Genomic DNA, 20,668 nt, shown 5'->3' on the forward strand with positions numbered 1-20,668 from the left:
GGGTACCTGAATATGACGATCCAGATCATCGACAGTTGGCACGTCAAGCAGGAGTAGGGTATTATCTCGCATATCGAGAGCCTGAACTTGGGTAACCCTGTGTCTTCATCCTAACCATTGATCTTTGCGCCTCGCTAGTCACCCTATATATATTGCCGATCCAGATCATCGACACTTTTATATATGTATTTTTAGCGATCTAAATAAAAAAACTAAAAAAGTAAACTATGATAAAAAAAAATCAAAAAATAACTCCAAATTTAAATTTTAAAATTTAAATTTGCGTTCTTATAGGCATAAACAGAAGCATAAGCGAAAAGATGGGGATAAATGTTTGCCACCATGATTTAACCCTTGCATGGATGGAATCATGCCCCCCTGACTCCACCATCATATATATATTGGGTGCTTAAAAAGATACTCACTTTCACTTATTATGTTTGATGTTGTTAACTTCAATGTTATGTTTAACCATCCATCTTGTTTATATTTGTTTGCAAATATACAAAAATATAAATCAGGTACAAAACTATTTAATAATAAAATAAATCATAACAAAATAAATAATAATTACAAAATTTTTAACAAAATGAATGGTCAAACATAGGTCTAAACATATCTCAACATCTTCAAACCTAAAAAAAAAAGTAACTTTTGATCGTGCCTACTCACAGCTCATTGCTTACTCTACACTTGGGGCGATTTTCAATAGAGCATTGATCATTTGCCATGAGATCATCACGAGGACAGTGTTTTTTGGACAGTATATATGTCGTCGAAACTGCTCCAGATCATATCAAAGCAGTGCGCGGTGGATTGCAAATTATCGATCGTATGGTGGTTTCCTTCCTGCTACTTATTATTTCCTGCGAAAGGCACTCCTCTCTGCAGGCAGATTTGTACTTGGCTGCTCTAGTTTGTCCTCTGCACTCTGCAGTCAGATTCCTGATTCGTTTCTGGACTATTTCGCGAGACGAATCTATTGAGCCTAATTAGTCCATGACTAGCGAATATGATGCTACAGTAAACATTTGCTAATTATGGATTAATTAGATTTAAAAATTTGTCTAATGAAATAGCCTTTATTTATGTAATTAGTTTTGTTATGAGTCTATATTTAATACTCCTAATTAACGTCCAAATATCCGGTGTGACAATGGACAAAAAAAAGTCTCTGGATCCAAACAGCCACACATGTGTGTTGTACACACATGTGTGTTGTTTGGAATCCAAGTACGGCTCAATATCTGTAGTAGTGGTAACATAAAGAAAAAAGGGACAGGAGACAAGAGGGGAAAGGGATTCTTGTCGTTCTTGCTTCAATTGCAATTCGGTTTACTCCATCATTGCATTTTGCATAATTTTTGTACCACCCCCAATGTGATGAAAATGCTAGATATCATCGTTTAAGCGTTCGAAAAGAAAAACCCATTTTGTGAGGGTGGAAATTTATATAGTTTTTTCTTCATGATATACATACATGAGCTAGTGGTATGTATATGACACGTTAGACGGATAATCTGGTCTAAAGACATATATTGCACCATTTGCGTGGGGATCGACCCTACGCTCATGGGCTAGTGGCATCGATGGTTGCTTTGGTTTGGTACACTAGGTCAATATGCCTTGGTATAGTCTAACTTGTTTTTTAAAGGGTAAAGTCCATTTTTTTAGTTCTTAAACTTTGTTCAAAGTCATTTTTCACCTGAAGTATAAAACCGATTGTTTTCACCCTCCTCAACTTTTATAAGTGAAAAAAAAATACTCTGAGACCTTTATAGTGGTTTTGTTTGCAACCAATATGGTTTTCCTAATGAGCTTTACTCCCATCCTTCCCTTTGTACCGCAAAGTACTGGTACCGTGAGATACTAATATCCCCACTCGTACTATTCACCCCACGACTAAGCTGGTACCCTAAGGTACCATCCAATCGTGACCGTCCGATCTATCATCACCAACAGTTGGGATTTTAGTATCAATTTGATTGTGAGGTGGATAGCACGAGTAGGGATTTTAGTACCTCACGGTACTAGTATCTTGTGATAAAAAAAGGATGTGAGTAAAGCTCTTTCCTATTTCATACTCCTATTAGCCGTATTTTGTTAATGGAGATGGCACATAATTAAATCTGCATGCCATAAAACTTACCTAACATAAGTTTATGCTAGCAATAAATCGCTTTCATTTCGATGAAAACAACCATGACATATGGTTTAGCATGTTAGGTGTCTTGTTTCAAAAGTTCAGGTTGAAAAAAGTTGTTCTGTGGCTCATGGTGAAAAATGGAATTTGAGCAAAGCTCAAGATTAAAAAAAATGGTGTTGTCCTCTATAAAATGTACTAGAAAAATCTAACATAAGATTAAAACATCTAGACATTGTTTCCTTATTAACTAGGTGTACCCCATGTTCGAAGCGAGTGGCTATATATGAGACGTTCAATTTGGTGTAAAAACTAAGAGTAAAACATCGTAGTTCATCATCAATGAGAGAAAAAAAAAAGTAGTCACCGAAACACTTGAAAGTATGTGAAACATAACGAAATACACGTTGAACCATTGACATATTCAACTTGACAACATATAAGTCGTGAATCGTCTAGGAGAAAAACATTTTAAAACTTGAAAACCGAGCATTATCCCTAATGCAACCATGTTACCATAAAAATTGGTTGAAACAGTGTAATGTTTTTATGGAAAACTGGGTTGGTCCATTAAGAATTTTCGTGACTATTTTTACCCTAAAAACATTAAAAAAAAAGAGAGAGAGACACGCCCATACATTTTTGCAACGTACAAGACTAACACTTTGATTTTTCTTTCGGATGCTCAAGGGAAAGCATGCATTGCCCTTGTTTTTATCAACAAGCTTAAACCATCGGATAACTATGATATTTCCTAAAATAATAATAAAATTTTAAAATAATTCCTCATAAATATGTGTGGGCCCATCGTCCCATCTACCTAAATCGTGATTGTAGAGACGCATCAAATGTCTAATTCCTGCCTCTTCCTTTTTATAGGCACAAGTACGTGACGTTGGCTCAAGCAGTCACTTCATGGGTGCTGCCAACACTCCTGATTCCTCCTATATGTAATTTTTGAATCACCTTTAAGCAATAGTAGTAGCTTTTAAACCATGTACACATTTTTGTTATCTGTTTAAACTTTTGTATTTTTAATAACGAAACACGAATGAACAAAGGAATTAAGTTTGCTTGACACCCTAGCATTGGCAGGAAATGTTACAACCCCATCTTTTTGTTTTGTTCAGGTTTATAAGTTAAAATTTAAATTTTTAATCTTAAATTTAAAGTAAATTTTTTGGGTAAACTGAAGTTTATTTTTCATCTTAAAAACAATTGCAAGAGGTTCATTTTGTCCTAGACACACTTAATTAGAAAGTTCATATTGGACGTGAGCTTCCTCTCGAAAGAACCCTTCAGTACTTTGAAATTCCAATATTCAATCCTAGTTGGGAGTATCTCCTGCAATTTTGACATTTTGATTTTTTTTGAAAAACTTATTTTTATAAATAAACCCTTAAAAAACTTATTGTATAAATGGACCTTTTTGTTCGCGCCAACGTCATTAGAGCCATCGTTGCATAGGACGGCGCCAACAACATTGGCGCCATTCCGCCGTTCTCCAAGTGATAATGTTATGTTCATGTGATGGGAGAATGGTGCCAATGTCATTGGTGTCGTCCTATACAACGACGACGGCAATGACGTTGACGCGGTTAAAAATGTTTATTTTTTAATAAATTTTTTAGAGATCTATTTATAAAATAAGTTTTTAAAAGGATCAAAATGTCGAGATTCTATGGAGTATCTGAGTGGAAGCACAAATACTCTGTCATCTAGCGAATCCAATGGGCCGGGATAACTAGTTTGGAGAGCTTGGGAGAAAGAGAACATGAGGTTGCCTGCCTGAAAGACTGGCCCGTGAGCATCAATCAATCACTGGATCCTGTTAGCATTTCTGAAGACACCTTGCTGCCATGCTAAGACAACAGAAATGAAACAAGTCCCCAAGTGAACGCATACTGTAAAACACATCAGTCTCTCTGAACCTCTGTCTCCCTTCCAGTTATCTTCTTCTGCGTGGTTACCACTTTCAGACCCATTTCCTGATCGATGTCGTGCAACTTTTCAGCTTCCTCGTGGCTTTTCCTGTAAATGCAGTACAAGACCAACTGAAGGATACCCATTGGACAACCGATGAAGTTTGGTGACTGCGTGAAACAAACACAAGAAAACAAATGAATGTTGTAATTTTACAGGTCGATCCATTTTTGAATAATATAAGAGCAATTTTATCATCCTTAAGGAGATATCACTATCTTCTATATAAAATTTAGTACCTCTTGGTATTTTAAATACTAGAAGATATCAAATTTTACATAGAAAAAAGTGATACCTCATGTTACCTACTCAAGGATGAGAAAAAACTCATAATAGAAACATGGGCAATTTTACCATCATTGAGAAGGTATCAGGAGGTACCACTGTTTTCTACGTAAAATTTAGTATCTCTTAGTACTTTAGATATTAGAAGGTACTAAATTTTACATAGAAAACAATGGTACCTCCTCAACGATGAGAAAAATGCTCGCAATTTTACAGTACTTGAGAAGTTACCTTTTTTCTATATAAAATTTAGTACATCTTGATAACTTAGATACTAGGAGGTACTAAATTTTACACTAAAATTGTGGTAACTCCTAGAAGCTTCTCAGGGACTATAAAATTGCTCTAAAAATATACATCATACTAACCGAGATGAAAAGATCCTTCCCTAGGAGCCCATATATCATCCAAAGAGCACTGGAGAGGAAGGAGAACAATGACAGGTAGAAGGGCATGAACTCTACACTTTTGGTTGTTATGACCTGTTTCTGAAAGTGGAACTGCCATTAGAGAAAATTTTGCCAAAAGTAAGTTAATTGCTGCGTAAATTTGTTGTGAAGACTGAAGAATTGAAAACAGTTCTTCTGGTAGACAGTTCCAATGTCTGAATGTGATCTGTTCCATTGCTATTGGAGATATGATGAGTAGTTATTCATTGGCGTTTCAGATTTTTTATCTTGGAGTTAATGCTATTTGGAACTTAATTTTGTTTGTGCAGTTCATGATTGTGAAGGCGGTATATGTGAAAGATACTCACTGCAGCTACCATTGGAGAGCTGTACATCGATATGGAAGCCACCAGGCCAATACTACCCACGAAAACTTTGCGCATACCGTGTTTATGAAACAGGAAGCTTGAAAAAACTGCTGTCAGACCAAAGAATGTGATGACGGGTAGCACCATTTGCAACACAAACTTCTGCGAGAAGATCATCAGATAGCCTGTCAAACATTGTTTCAAGAGTTTATACATCTGACTATCTGAAGAATTTCCTTTGCAGATAACTTGCCTTCTTCTCTTTGGGTGCAAACCATGTGTATATGCTGATGAATGTAATCTCAAGCAGTATGCCAAGTCCATTGATGGAAGACACTGTGGAGTTCTCCCATCCTGAGCTCACCACAGGCAGGCCATACCAAGTGTACAGGAGGCAGTTGAACAGAGCTAAGATGTATGGAACACAAGAGAACTCTTCTACACTTCCCTTCTTGACCACTCTCCTGAATGTCAATCTGTGACACACAAATTCAAGAACACAGTGATGAGCAAAGATTGCACATGAAAGTATGAAACAAATTGCGATCACGCATAGTAGCTTTGGGTGTGATGTACATACATAGGTGCTGCATACAGGAGCATAGAAGCAGCGTTTCCTGAAAGTGGGAGACACTACATTATGCTTCTGAAATTGATGAAACTGAATTTACTCCAAGAACATTCAGAGAATTACCTAGAATTCCTACTGCTACACGGACTGCGTTGGAAACCATTTCTAACTGTGGAGTGAACGTTTCAGCTCAAATGAGCCAGAATTTGACAAAATGGTCATTTCTTTGCTCGAAGTGTTGGCCTGTCTATTTATAATGCCTAAAGCATACTGAAATGCATAATGAGTGGATAAACCACACAAGGCCAAAAGCAATACATGCTCCATGTAATTCAGTAGGGCGGCACCAGACAGATTAGGCTCCGTTTGGCATAGTGGTGCCTTTCAAAATCACACACTCATCTTGATTTTTTCTATAAACTTTTTACCGTCGATGAGAGTTACAAAATTTTACGCTAGAAAAAAAGTATGGTACTTCTTGGCACCTATTTCACAGGTAGTAAAATATCTTAGATGTTTTACAGACCTAATAGAAAATTTGGATCAGAATTAGTACAGACTCCCCTGACTATATTCTAAAATGCAGCAAAACATATAAAAAAACAATTTTGTTCTGTCATCAGATCAACTGTTTGTTGGTCAAGACAGCACTCAAGCAACAATACTCATGCAAGACTAAAGTTTGTTGAGTGGCTCTAATTTTGCTGCTGTAAACTATGCCAAAGGTAGAGACTATTTATACCAACTCTTAGGGCTTATTCGGTTTGGAGAAATTTCAATCAAAAGGAATAGAAAAAATGGAGGAATATGGATGTATGGCAACAACAATCCATAGAAATTTTTTCAAAAGGTTTGAGTGGATGAAAATTTTCCTATGTTTTCTCTCTATATCTCGTATGAAGGAAAAATTTTCTTTGATTTTCCTATAATTCATTCCTACAAACCGAATGGCTTTCGAAGGAATTCAATCCTTAGGAATTGAATTCTTTGTTTTTCTTTCAAAACGAAAAGATCCTTATTAATCAAAACCCATTAACGAGCAAAGGACTTGGAATTAATTCAAAAAAAAAATTAGTGAAGGTGAATTAAGCCAACACATAGACGATATGTCCATTCTGGATCCACGTTGAAAGCCACTTCATAAAGATAAGTCAGCAAATAATGCCATAAATAATCCCAGGTTGTGCCTCGAATTGAATGGTTTTAGTGGTGACAGCATTGGAATGGTTAAGCCATTGGGAAATAAAGCTCTTCAGCACTTAGACGCACATTCTGCCGTCCCCTGCATTATGAAGATTTGTTTAATTAGTCTCACTAAAGTAGTGCTGGTGTCAAATCCTGTGAACTAACGGGACAACTTATTTCATTTAGATGTATTGTGTGATTAGTAGAAATTACAGTTGCCCAAAGCTTGTTATTATCAACTCATCGTGCATGCAAACCGTCAATGGCAATGCTGGAGTATATAAAGTAGGGGCCAACTTCGATGTATTTTATTGTTAGTAGAATTTAATCTATACCGGTGATATATTTTTATCGGACAACTATGATTAAATTATACTACCAGTAATATTAGGTATAGTAGAAATTTTAAGGGGCAATATCAACTTTTTTATTGTGATCTTTATTGCAAAAATACAAAATTACAAAATACTGATAATCAAATAATTAACAAAGTATAAAAATACTCTTTTTTCTACTGGTAGTATAATACTACCAGTAAAATGCACCGGAGAGTTATCCTATAAAATAAAGTATTCACGTTTTTCATTTAACTTAGGCTTTTAAGTGTAACGGATTGCTGTATGCAATTTAATATGGTGTCAGAGCTAGATGTCTCAAGTTTGAGTCATGCGATCAAATGCATGAACTTTCTACGTCCGATCTGTTGCTCTTGTCAGCATGCAGTACAGAATACCTACGCATCAAGCAACAATGGCCAACTTGGAATTGATTGCTGTTATAGTTCTTTACGATCACGTTTTCTTGATCCGACTCATGTCCAAATTCGCCCCGAATTCGGTTTGGCGACGGTTCAAGCTATCGAGTCCAAAATACATATCTGAATCTTTCGACCAAATTCAGACGGAGATGAGCAGACGGATTCCGGAGCCGATCGGGACACGGTCACTTCTTCACCTCATGAATATTTGCGTGATACGTAGTATTAATCAATAATCTACCTATCAATCCAACGCCAAGTTAAAAACTTTCCGGCGAGAGGAGAGAGTTCACCGGAGGACGTGTAGGGCGCGCACGTAGGTACGACAATGTCGTCGCCGCCGTCGTCATGCTGGGCGTCGGTCGCGTCGGCGCTGTGCAGGCCGAGGCAGAGGCCGCCGACGACGACGCGGGAGCCGTCGTCGCTGCAGGAGCAGCTGGTGGTGGTGTCGGAGCGCGCCCGCGTCGAGCGGCTGCGCGAGCGCGCGGACGCGCTGCGGCGGGAGCTCGACGCCGTGGCCGGCGAGGCCGAGGCGGCCGAGGCTGCGGCGCGGCACGCGGAGAGGCGCGCGGCGGAGGCCGACGCCGGGCTGCGCGCCGCGGCGACTGGGGAGGCGCTGCACGAGGCGGAGATGCGGGCGCTGGACGAGGAGATCGTGGCCAAGAACCAGCGTCTCAAGGTCCTCCAGGCCATCGTCGCCACGATCACACCCAAGTGAAGTGATCATAGAAAGCGTTTGCTTTGCTAGTTCGTTCATGACGACGACGACGAAGGCTTGATTTTTTTTTTGTTTTTTTTTTGGTTTGTAAAACTTGCGCAAAATTTACGATTTGCTGTGGTATATCTTTGGGGTAAATTTCACTTTTGCACGAGGTAAAATTTTGCGATGTTGCGGTTATGTATCCTTGTGTAAAGTGAAAATATACGCTAAACGTGATATTTTAGATAATGGATTATATATAAACCCGGCCTCTACACCTGGTGAGGGTGTACACAGCCCAAATAATAAGAATCTGAGTACATGATACTCTTCCCAAAACATGGGTAAAATCGTTTAATTTTTAAGATACACAAGCATTCAGGAAAACTATAGACTAAGCTTCAATACTTACTTTGAAATTCCATCCGCCCCCAGCGAAAAAATCCACCATTCGCCTTTCCAGCAGTTTACTCATTGTTACCACTTCAATTCCTTCATCTTCTTTAAGAAGTAAAGACCCAAATTTGGCCAGTTACGTTGCTTTGAATAAAACCTGTCAGAAAGAAACAATTTTGTAGCCCATTAAATACTATATTATTCCTACTTAACCATAGAGCTCAGCAAACTGCCGCTATTCTTGTCTTTAAACTAAGTTCTAGACCCCTTAACCAAATTTGGAAAAGATGAGAGTTATTCCGCGGTTGTTTAACGTGAAACACGGTGTATTTTAACCCGTGTAAAGTATAGTTTACTCTATTTTTTGTGTTTATTAGATTTATTTGTGATTTGAGTCTAAGCAGATGATATACGATCAAATTTTGCATTTACGTGGGCCGATTTAGGCCGAGCTTTTACTGTTTAGTGTTGGGCTACATTGGGCTTCGCTGAATCCAAAATTCAGCCCAATTTCTTGGTGGAAACTGAATCTGAATGCTCTCAATTTGGTGCGGAACAGCGAGCACAGCTAGTTAATTATGGCTGTAAGTCTCTGTAAGCCTTATGATCAAGATGATACCGAGCTTAGCTAGGAAATCTAACATGTTCAATAATGTTTTTACATGTAAAAATGCGATTATGCGAAGCTAGTTAATATGGCTGTACGTCCCTGTAAGCCTCTCCATATTCAGTTGGAGACATGATTTTAGTCCTACTGAATCCATGACACCTTTTGGCAATGCTACTTTATAGATAGAAGGATATGGGTGAAATCCATAATCCCCTCTTAGTTGCGGCCCATTTGTAAAAACACCCCTTAACTATGGACCGGTATTGGGCCTCAACCCTCGAAATGTTGAAATACAACCTTCCTCCATTGTTTAGATAATGGAGTTTTTTTTCTAACCTTTGCTTAAAATAAGTTACAAACATTTATTATTGAGGTTACAGGATAAATGATTAAAATTGTAAATTCACAGGTTGATTAAAAAAGAATAATAGTCCTTTTCTTACTCAAACTAGAAAAGAAGAATCTGTGAAAGCAACCACTAGTCTTAGTATCAATTGAATTTCAGCCCCATCATAGCAAGTAATAAGATCGAACCAAAGTGGTTGATATTGTTGGAGAGCTACTGAGTTGTAAATCAGTCATTCACTTAGATATTACCATCACCAATGTCATCTAATCCGATCCAATAGGGATGCCACACCAATAGAGAACTCTCAATGCAACACCTTCAAAAAGACCGCGACATGGGGTGTCAATTCCACATTGAGAGCAATATTTTCACCACCTAAGTCACGGAAGCCAAGAAAGGAAGGGGGTCACAACATCACTTCCAGGAAGGTGTGCGGCGCCTAAAGGTGTTATCGATGTCGATGCCTATGGTGACATCAGCAACCGACCGTGTCGATAAAAGTAGGCACTAGCATTGAGACTGTCACTATCACACCTGCCACTATAGCACACTAGGTGGGATCCCAGCAGGGTGCGATCATGCCTAGATTGCCATCCTTCCACCATCACCGCTTGCCATAGTCACCTATGTTGCTGGAGTTATCCCAACCATATGTCCCTTCCCATCAGAGCCATCATAACCAGGTCGTTGGTGGTCCAATACGGTCGCAACCACGTACTTCCTCCGTCCCACAATAAGCCAACTCTTCGGTTTTCGTGTCCAGCGTTTGACCATCTGTCTTATTGTTAATCGTAAATTTTTTTTGAATAAGACGAAGAGTAAAATATTATAGGTAAAAAAAATAAAAGTTTGGTTTGTTTTGAGACGGAAGGAGTAGTTATCACTAATCTAGATCGGGAGAGATAGGAGAGAGCGTGCTCCACTACCGGCCGCCTCGCCTCCGTGGCCTCGTTGTTGTCTTCCTAGTGGCCATGCAGAGGCTATGCACAGTGGCTTGCTCGGGCGATGATGAAAATGCCTTATCGCCTTTTTCCTCTTTTTCTGCAACTGACTTCTACTGCCACAACCTCACTCTCATTAAAACCAGGATATTTTTTTTCACTTATATGGCAATCCACTTAGGAAAAGAACATTAAAAAAATGGTCATGCATACCCTTCGTGCTTCATTTCTCCTACAAGATTGTACTTCTCTCATTATCTCTCCATTGTTCATGAATGATGGTTTGGCAACCAATGATAGAGGTCCTAGACAAGCCGGCCAATTGACAGTATAGGTTGGTGATGAGATAGGCAATAGTAGATTGTGCAGTGGCAAGAAACATAGATTGCTAAGGGAGGAGAGAAAGACAGATGGTTGTTGCCTTCTGAGGTTGTCGCACTACACATGTTGAGCATCCGAATGACGTTGTTGTTTCTTCTGACTTCCTATGTTGTTCTCATGCCTCAACCTCCTCTATCTCATTCCCTTCTCTTCCATCCTCAATAGTTGCACCCCTATCGCCGTCTACACATAGGCACCGCCCATCGAGCTCAAGAGCAGCTCAATCTAGCACCTCCTTAAGATTTAGATTGCCAGAAAAACACCATCAAGCTCGGACTATAGGATTGGGGTAGAAAGATAGGGTAGGGAAAAGACCGGCTCATGTAGAAGATGGAGGTGAAAGAGGTTGCATCTCCACCAAGCTCAAGTGGCTGAATTAGGCTAGAGGGGAGGGGGAGGCAGCGGTGTAAGACGAGTGCGTGCAAAGAAGATGTCGGCGATAGAGGACACATTGGTACTAAGTAGGCTGCCTCCCATGGCGATTGAGGGAGAGCAAAGATCGTCAACAGCATTGGTGGAAGTGGGTGCACATGGTATCCTATCAGTGTTAGAGTGAGGTATGTTTATTCGAAATGGAAGGTTAGAAGAGAAGATGATGAAAAGGCTTAATGTCACTAACACATGGTCTACCTTTTTATTTTATTTTTGTTGGACAGATTGTCGTGTAAGCACCATGATAAAAAAAATCAAGTCTGGTTTGGACCATGTAGAGTGATTGAATGGTTTCCAAAGTTGAGAGAGGCCTAATATATATCTTGTTTTAAAATTAAGCGGGTGTCTTTTTTTAGATAAACATCGTAATCGATTCAAGTCAACCGGGTATTTCTTCCGTTCATCCATGAACCGCGATAAACACATGGCATATTGGCATTCACATTCTCAATCTCCTGTCAGTAGATTCTTTCCCTACGCTTGCCGATCAAATCAAGCGCTGTGTGTACTTTGCTGCTGCATATGCAGTTCTGGGCTTCTGGGCCCTGCAATTATCCCCCATTTTTTCGCTGCTGCCTGGCCTGCCTGCAGCCATGTGCACGGGGGTGCAGCGTGTTCTCCCAACCGCAAGCAGAAAAGATGTCCGGGGCTTGTCTCTTCCGTCGTGTCTGTTCAGCCCTGTGCAGTTGCAGACACGCAGCAAATAGCCAAGCAGAAACCCTATTGGGAACCATGCACACTGCGACCGAAATCTCAGCATGATACTGTTTGTATCTTAATTATTATCTCGGTTCAGTCATAATAAGTGCATTCAGATAATTCAAAACTGAACTAAATAGCTGCACTTATTATGAAACGGAGGGACAGCACATGCACTGCAGATGCAGCTATATATATATAGCTTGTTGAGACATATGAACATGGGGAGAAAGGTTTATTTGAAAGCTGGGACGACATTGCATGCATCCATGGTAGACAGGTATATACACACATTGTTTGGCCGGTGGCCACTTGAACTAGTGACACCTGCATCTGCAGTCCTGCACGCAAGATTGCAGGTTACAGGGTACGATCTGATCCTGAATTCCCCTTATCCTTTCTGACGAACCGCTGTGACCACTGCACCTACTAGCTTGCTTGCATGCATGCATGCATGCATGCTTGCTCGCTGATCACTCTTAACTAGATCTCTAAGCTACACTACGCTCATCTTGCATGCCCAGTTCATCACTTTGCGATTTTTCACTTGTCGATCAGTCAGTCGTAGGCGGTGCTGAAGAAGACGTTGGTGGTGCTGCCGGCGAGGATGTGGAGGACGCCGGAGTTGGAGCGGTAGACGCAGCGGGGCGACTTGAACTGGCTGACGGGGGCGCCGAGGGAGAGGTAGTGGCGGAGCACCTTCTGGAAGGTACCCCGCTGCAGCACGCGCAGCTCGAGGGCGCCGATGGCGCCGGTCTTCCTCGACCCGACGTAGCCGGCGTCCACGAAGGCCCTGTCCAGCTCGTCGCAGCACGCCTGCAGCACCTCGCCGTCGACGGCGCCGGCGTCGGTGTTCAGCTCCAGGAAGATGACGTAGTGGCCCGGGTCCGACGACATGTCGGCGTGGCTGGTGTAGTCGACCACCTCCAGCTTCTCGCCGGCGAGCGCCGCCCTCGCCGCGCTGTCCACGGCCAGCTGAAGGTCCTGCTCGCTGTTCTTGTCGATGTTGATGGACAGCATCAGGTTCCTCCTGCACACGAACTTGAGCTTGGGCGTCGCGTTGTGGAACCCTGCCACCTTCACCACATCTCCCAGCCTATACCGGTACAGCCCTGCACAAAAATGAAACCGAATTTCCATTGAAACTCACATTGCAAACAATACCAACCCAGCAAATTCATCACATTACAAAAATACAAACACACCAGGTGATTAACATCGATCAACTTTCAAAAATTCAGACGTACAGCGTGATATATATTCAGATTTCCTGAATCTTGACCGAAAGAACACACGCAGTAAAGAAAGTACAAGGACGATCTAACCTTCAAACGTCATATGATTAAGATGGTAGGGTAACCAAGCATGCACACATCATAACATAATGAAATCAATCAATCATGCCAAAGAAGAAGAAAAAAAAAGCAATTAAACTGTGACATGTAGATGGCCCCCTCCTCTCTGCTCTAGGTAGCTGAGGCTGAGACCCTGTGTTCATGTACCTGCTGCCCACTTGTGCCGTGCCAGGTAGCCTGTCGACACCGGTTCTTATCCGATCACCTGACATGATCCTCACAGGAGACACCATCGTCGTCGTCGTCGTCGTCTCCTACCTCTTTTGTGTGGCGCCCATGCACGCCCGGACACAGTACCATCCATGGAGTCATGAGCCTAAAGGCGACGACAAACCCTAGCTATATATCAATTTGACTACTGAAAGAAAAGAATTGGACGAGAGAGTTACCCTGAGCATCGATCATAGCTCGTTGGGTTTGGACGAAATAATCCTCTGAATATTCATTAGCTACATAGTGGAAACCATCTGTTTGTTTGTTTGTTTGACAGTTGCAGCTGTTGCATTCACATGTGAATTCATGAGACCTGGCTCATGGTCAAAGTTAACTATGGTTAAGGAGTTCAGAGCCAAGTACGGATTCCTAGCTGCTGCTAAGAGACAAGTACAAAATGTACAATGACCAAAGGCAAATCGACAGATCGTCCTAGAGGAGCCCTTTCTGTCTCAGCGTATTAATTGTTAATCTGGTCAGTTAGTTTCACCCCAGCTGGGTCTATGGTTTTTACATTACATCATATTGTTAATCACTATTTGCAGAGCTGCTAGAAGGTGGTAGGAGCAGTAATTAAGTACCTACCAAAGTCACATGAACAATAAGGCATATTCCCAACCCAATAATTAGGATGTGCACATAACATTAAATAAGTTACTATCTAGAATAAAAGATGATGTGGCAAGTGAATAAATGAGGAAAGAGAATGAAACAATGTTTTGCATGAGATATAATTTCTACACAACATTCAGGATATCATATGAGATAAGTAGCATTAAATTAAAGTATGGAATAGTGATGTTTGCATTGGAAGAGTAGTGTCTAGTACTAGTTTCTTGATGATGTGAAGTTTATGGAAACTACATCTAGTGTTATGGGTTGGAAATGTCCTAATTTTCCTTTTGCCCCCTATTTTTCCTCAAGATGAATTGAATAAGTCCTTGGACTTGAATATTAGCATATTATTATTACTACTAGTCTTGTTAAGCAGTCAACAGAGTTAGTAGTAAGGCTGTGAAAGGTGTAACTGTTTAATTAGGTTTCGGATGAAGGGTTCGGTGCAAGCTTATCTTGTGAAAGCAACACTGCAATTATTGATCTACTGGAGTAGATGAATAAAAACAATGGTCCTAGCATTAGAAAAAAAAATTATGTTCTATTTACTGGACTATTCTTTTCTTCTGTTTTGTACCATCCCACTGGCTAGTTCGCAAAAAAGTTTCTTAACAAAATATATCATCTCACTTTTCTAAACTATTTTTCAACTTCGTAGTAGTTAATTTAATCATTTATATCATTAAATAGCTACTACTTTATCCTTCTTCTAGTAAAACAATACAGCCATAATATGTTGCAGAAAATTGTTGAATTGAAGGGGGCCACTTTGAGTTAATTAACTAATATGTATTCCCTACATCTCCAAGGTATGTTCATACCCTGCCCTCCAAGCAACTAAAAGTCCTCAACTAACCAATGGCCACAGCAAGGGTCAAAATCTTATATTTAATAGCACTCTGCTGACCTAATCATCTCTCTGAACCAGAGACCAAACAAAACTACAGCTGACCAAACTTTAAAACCAACGGCTGCTTCAGATCTCTCCTGATGTTTTCCCATTGGTCATGATCCTACAACTATACCAAACAGAAAGCCCAATCTACAGTTCAATTCTTTGACAAAAAAAAAAGATCAAAGTTTTCAAGACCAGAGTGACCATTGAGCCCAATGGTTTGGAATGCCAAAGTCAATGCCTCACTTTTGTCAGTCAGAGCTCAAGTCAACAAAGGGCAAAGCAATGAGAGGAAAGCTCTCTGTACTGTCACTGTGACCACCGATAATGCATTGCTGTCAGGACAAAGCAGAGGCTGCTAGTGTGTATGTGTGTTTGCAAACCTGCCTCTCCAGTTTAAGGATAAGAAAGCAACGGGCAACAGCCAACAGGGTGCAGGCAAACTATCTTGGATAATTTACACTAAGCATTACCCTATTAAATGGTGTGGTGATGCATGTCTCTGTCCCCAGAATGTAACTCTCTGTTTATCTGAAGAAATTACTAACAACCTTTTATTGTGTCTATCATTTGTTCAGAACAACTTTGGTCACTAGTTTATTTTTATTTTTCTTTTGTACTATAAAGCAATGGAACTGCTCCATTGTTACTCATGCATTATATTCTCATTTTTTATTCACGATGATTTTACCATCCTGGAGAGATACCAGGAACTAGCATTTTTTATTTAAAATTTAGTACTTATAATATTTTTGAGGAGATACAAAATAACATAATGGAAAATGTGGCATATCTCGGTTACCTTAAGTACTATAATATTTCTCTGAATGTATATGGTTCACATAGTGATAAAAAAAAGCAGCATGATGTTTGTGCAATATTCAAGTTGAAAGACTACCACTCTAGGATTTTCCCAAACATATCAGTAGACATGTGGCCCCCCAAAAATGTGAATTTCTGTAGTTTCATATAAAGAAGGACAGGTAGTTTTTCATGGCAGTGTCTGCAAATGTGCAAGTGACCAAATTTCGACTGTTTTTATGAACAGATTTGCAAAAGGCGACAGAGATTCATTCATTTGGAGACTCGAAGTAGTAGTAACCAACCACGTCATGCATGAGGACCTATTAACGTGAAAGGGGTGTGTGTGTGTACCTGCGAAGGTGGTCATCACGACCTCGTAGAGCTCGCCGACGGCGACCTCCGTCAGCCCGACGGGCGCCGCCTCGGCGTAGCAGCCGGCGGCGGTCGAGGTGGCCTTGAGAGGGATGAACTCGAAGTAGCCGATGTCGGGCAGCACGGTGAACGTGGCGCACTCCGGCGGCGTGCCGGGCTCGACGTTGGCGCCGATCCAGCCCTCGGAGGCACCGTACTCCGCGGCGACCAGCGGCAGGCCGCCGGCGTAGTGGCGGAGCTTCTTGACGTAGTGCTCCATGGAGCCCGTCATGATGCCGTAGACGTACTTGGCGTTGGGCCACAGCGCCGGGATCACGCCGTACCAGTTGCTCAGGCCGGCGCACTTGCGGGCGACCTCGTCGGCGAGGCCGGGGTTGGGCGCGGCGAGGAGAGACGACATGGCCTGCCGGACGGCGGGGGCCGTGACCCGCGCCGGCGACACCTCGCCGCGGCGGATGTCCGCGCAGAGCTCCTCCCAGACCCGCTCGAACGTCTGGAAGGCGAGCACGACGCTGTGCGCGAATGTGGCGGACACGATCTGCACGTCGCCGGCGAAGAGCAGGCCGCAGAGGAGGTGGCAGTAGAGCGACTGCGCGAAGTCCGGTCCGAAGATCACCTCGTCGGGGCTGCAGCACTGCGACTGGATGTCCCTCATCGTCGCCTTGAACTCCTCGCTCCGGTACACGTTCGTCGTCGCCGTCGTCGCCGTCAGCCCGCCCTTGGTCGTGAACTGCCGGCTGCTGTAGATGAACTGCAGCGCCTTCCCGTTCTCCACTGGAAACTCCCTGCACAAAAAACCGACAAGATCATCACCATCCGCCATTAGTTAATTACCCAGCAAGATCGACGACGACCTTCCACGAATTGACCTCACTGATCGATCAACATTTTCAACCCATCGATCGATCAAGATCAAGCACTGTGTTCTTGTACGTGTCGTACGTAGGAAAAGGAAAATTCTTGCGCCAAGCTGAGAAAAAAAGGGGAGGCAGCCTATCTATGGCGGACAGCGACGCCGGGGAGGGGCGGAGCACCAGCGAACGGAATCTAGTTAGCCTTTGCTTTTCTTGCGATTTACTGCGGCGAAAGAGACGGCGACGAAGGAGCGAACCGCGCGCGGCGAGGCGAGGCGAGGCTCGCTGGCGATGGCGTGCGTACCTGTTCCGGAAAGCGTAGGAGGTCCGGTATATCTGCATCGTCGACTTGACGAGCTCCTCGTTGAACAGAAGGTACTTGCGCTTCCCCTGCGTCGTGCCGGAGCTGCACCGGTGGCCGTCCGTCGAGCGCGCGCCGCCGGCATGCGTCGATCAACCATGGTCAGCTCTTGAGGTTAAAAGAACAAGCAAGCGGCGACGCCAACGATCGAGCAGAAAGCCACTAACCTGAGGGAGATGGAGGTGGCCGGCTTGGCGGTGAGGACGGGGGAGGTGTCGCCGTCGGCGATGCGCTCAATGTAGCGCTCGAGGTCGACGTGGGTGGCGAGCGGCACGCATGCCCGGAAGCTGTCCGGGTCGGTGCGGCCGGCGAGGCCCAGCCCCCGGAGATACTCGACGCCGGCGTTCTCGGCGAGGATCCGCCGCAGCGTGTCCCGCTGCACAATGGCCGCGTCGCGCGTCAGCCGCTCGAACTCGGCGATCACCTCCTCGCCGCTGAACCCATCCCCCCTGGTCGCCTTCTTCTCCAACATCTCGCCGCACTTGCTCACTCCCAGCAAGAGCCAAGAAACCTAACACATCCAAATCAACCGAGTCACCACATGATTATCTTCCACCTCACTGCACCATCTAAAGCTCCAAACTGCAACCGAATTCAACAGTGCTCTCATCTCAAGAAGACAAAAAAAAAACAATTCAGACCAGGAGTATCCAAACAAAAAGAAATCGTCATTTGTTCTTTTTCTTTTTTCTTTCTTGGATAGAAACAAACAAAGTATTACACCAAGAGCGGCAAAGGGAAGAAGAGAAAGAGGAACAGGACACCAGAAAACAGCAGCCACAGGAGTACTTTTCCCTTCCCGTGAACTGAACCTCGAAAAAAAAAGAAAAAAAATAAAGAACAGCGAGAGGAACAGCAACAGCGTCGAGATTTGCAGGAGTCGAGATTGTTCGAGGCAGAGACGATTAGACGACGACGACGACGACGCAAACAAACCACACAGAAGAACTCACGCTCACGGGCAGCCCAAGAACAGAGCAAGAGACGGCGGAGCAGACAAAGACTCGAGAGCCACGGCGCGCCGCGCCGCCGCGCATGCAAGAGCTAGCCTAACCTCTCACCGCGTCGTGCCCGTCGTCGTCGCCGCCGCCGGCTGCCGCAGCAATGGACTACCACCTCACCGGCTCACCCGAAGGAGAAGAAGGAGAAGGAGAGGAGAGGAGGGACGCGGTGCGAGAGGAGGAGGCCGAGCACCGGAGCATTTATACACGCGAGACGCGATAAAAATGCTGCCTTTTTTTTCTTCTTTCGAAGAGATGAGCGGAGAGAGACAAAAGCTGTTGCCGTCGTTGGTGATGCCATGCGTGTGCAGCACCGTTGGGTGCACCGCTGTCCTCCGCTCTGCATCCGCTGGTCGGTTTTGGAAAAAGAAAAAAAAAATCTTTAGCAGTAGCTGTTGAAAGCTCCAGTAAAACTGAGACTAGTCTACTGTTTGCATGCAAAACCAAAATTAAATACCCTTCTCGGAACGTAATTATTTAAAGGTCTTTTGGTAGTATTAAAATTGAGAAGAAGAGACTACGATACCCCTTAATAAATAAGTAGTGAATAAATGTGAAAGGTTAGTTAGAGATAAAATAGAAATCCGGTTAAAATGGAAAGAATATTGAATTAGAAGTGATTGATGTGATAAGTAGTATATGAATAGTATCATAAATTATTATAGTTTGATAAAAATGTTTATATCTTGATGGACAAAGTTAAACTAACATCGTCTCAAAATAGAGACGACTCCATTTATTTTATATTATAAGATGTTTAAACATACCAAGATGAATCCATGGATCAATGAATATGTTCTATATGAGAAATTTTACGATTATTAAGAAAGTACGTCGATATACCAAATTTTTAGTGAACATTTTGGTACATACCATTTCAAACATGGTGAAAGAGTTCATCTTATATATGAGTTCAGATTAATTATTATCCATATAAATTTAGGGAGTGTCATGACATCTTACAATATTTTTACGTACTCCTAATAGATAAGTAGTTGACTACAAGCAATTTTGCCTTACTTGGAAAATACTGAAAAGCACTACATTTTCTAATATAAAGCTTTGTTACCTCCGGACACTAGATACTTGATATACCAACATTTTATAAAAACATTCAAATAATGTCAAATAAGACTCCCATCGTTTGCTTGTCTGTAACTTATCAGCGTAAGAGCAATAACCAAATTTAAATTTATAACTTAATTTTAGAGTTAAATTTTATGGTTTTTATCATATTTTATTTTTGAATATTGACTTTTAAATCAAAATTTAACTTCAGAGTTAAATTGAGGGGGTTTATCATAGTTTATTTTTTATTGACTTTAAAATAAAAAAAAGTTAACTTTAGAGTTAAAAATTGGAGGCTTTTTTATCATATTTTATTTTTTAATATACTCTTTGATTAAATCTTTAATAGCACAACTATTAAAAAAATTACCCATACATTATTTTTGGTTGTTTAATTTATTTCTCACGACTTATCAGACACATCTTAAATTTGATTGGAGGTAAATGATTCTAAAAATCCCCCGAAATTACCAAGGAAGCGTGGTAGTACCTTCCATTATGGAGGCGGAAACGATCAATATGCTCCAGGCTTAATTTACCTGAAAACATTAATCATGTACCATATCAGAAATGCAATTGTATGATTTTACAATGTAGCATCTGTCACTGTCATACAGGGTAAATTCTAAAGACCTAACTTTTGTGGGCTTATTACAACTACACGTTTAAGCCATAATATCAAACTTCTTTCCACTATGAAAATTAGAGAGAGAGAGAGATATCAATTTATCGGTGCTTATCCCTTTTTCTGCTGTAATGTAGTGTTGTTGGGTGATGGGGATGGTTGGGGGGCTCAAATTAGGAGGTGATTGGCCGGTATTTATGATGCCGTCGTAAGCTAGTGGACAGCAATGTTGAGCTGATCTCGACATCCGAGGGTGCTAATCACGCGAGGATAGGGCCAACGAGATGTGTTACCCGACGCTAAATAAAAGAAGAAG

General features: G+C 42.0%; 2 protein-coding genes across 3 annotated transcripts; both read right to left on the minus strand.

Annotated features, from left to right (window-relative positions):
* Positions 1-3,882: 3,882 nt before the first annotated feature.
* LOC102719430 (bidirectional sugar transporter SWEET3b) lies at positions 3,883-5,942 on the minus strand. Its single transcript, XM_006643860.1, has 6 exons — positions 5,863-5,942; positions 5,749-5,785; positions 5,422-5,644; positions 5,169-5,330; positions 4,780-4,899; positions 3,883-4,236 (listed from the first exon to the last, which is right to left on the minus strand). The coding sequence occupies exons 1-6, from the start codon at positions 5,900-5,902 to the stop codon at positions 4,060-4,062; spliced, it is 759 nt and encodes a 252-aa protein (XP_006643923.1). The 5' UTR covers positions 5,903-5,942; the 3' UTR covers positions 3,883-4,059.
* Positions 5,943-12,395: 6,453 nt separating this feature from the next.
* LOC102719710 (jasmonoyl--L-amino acid synthetase GH3.3-like) lies at positions 12,396-18,879 on the minus strand. Of its 2 annotated transcripts, none has more exons than XM_040530028.1 (5): positions 18,720-18,879; positions 17,826-18,169; positions 17,602-17,703; positions 16,423-17,228; positions 12,396-13,301 (listed from the first exon to the last, which is right to left on the minus strand). In XM_040530028.1, exons 2-5 carry the CDS (start codon positions 18,128-18,130, stop codon positions 12,748-12,750), a joined length of 1,767 nt encoding a protein of 588 aa, XP_040385962.1. In that variant the 5' UTR covers positions 18,131-18,169; positions 18,720-18,879; the 3' UTR covers positions 12,396-12,747. The 2 variants fall into 2 exon arrangements, with proteins under 2 accessions (XP_040385962.1, XP_015692237.2); XM_015836751.2 differs by having other exon boundaries at positions 18,713-18,879.
* Between the last annotated feature and the right edge of the window lie 1,789 nt (positions 18,880-20,668).

The sequence above is a fragment of the Oryza brachyantha genome, chromosome 1, assembly GCF_000231095.2.
Source record: "Oryza brachyantha chromosome 1, ObraRS2, whole genome shotgun sequence".
Lineage (NCBI taxonomy): Eukaryota > Viridiplantae > Streptophyta > Magnoliopsida > Poales > Poaceae > Oryza > Oryza brachyantha.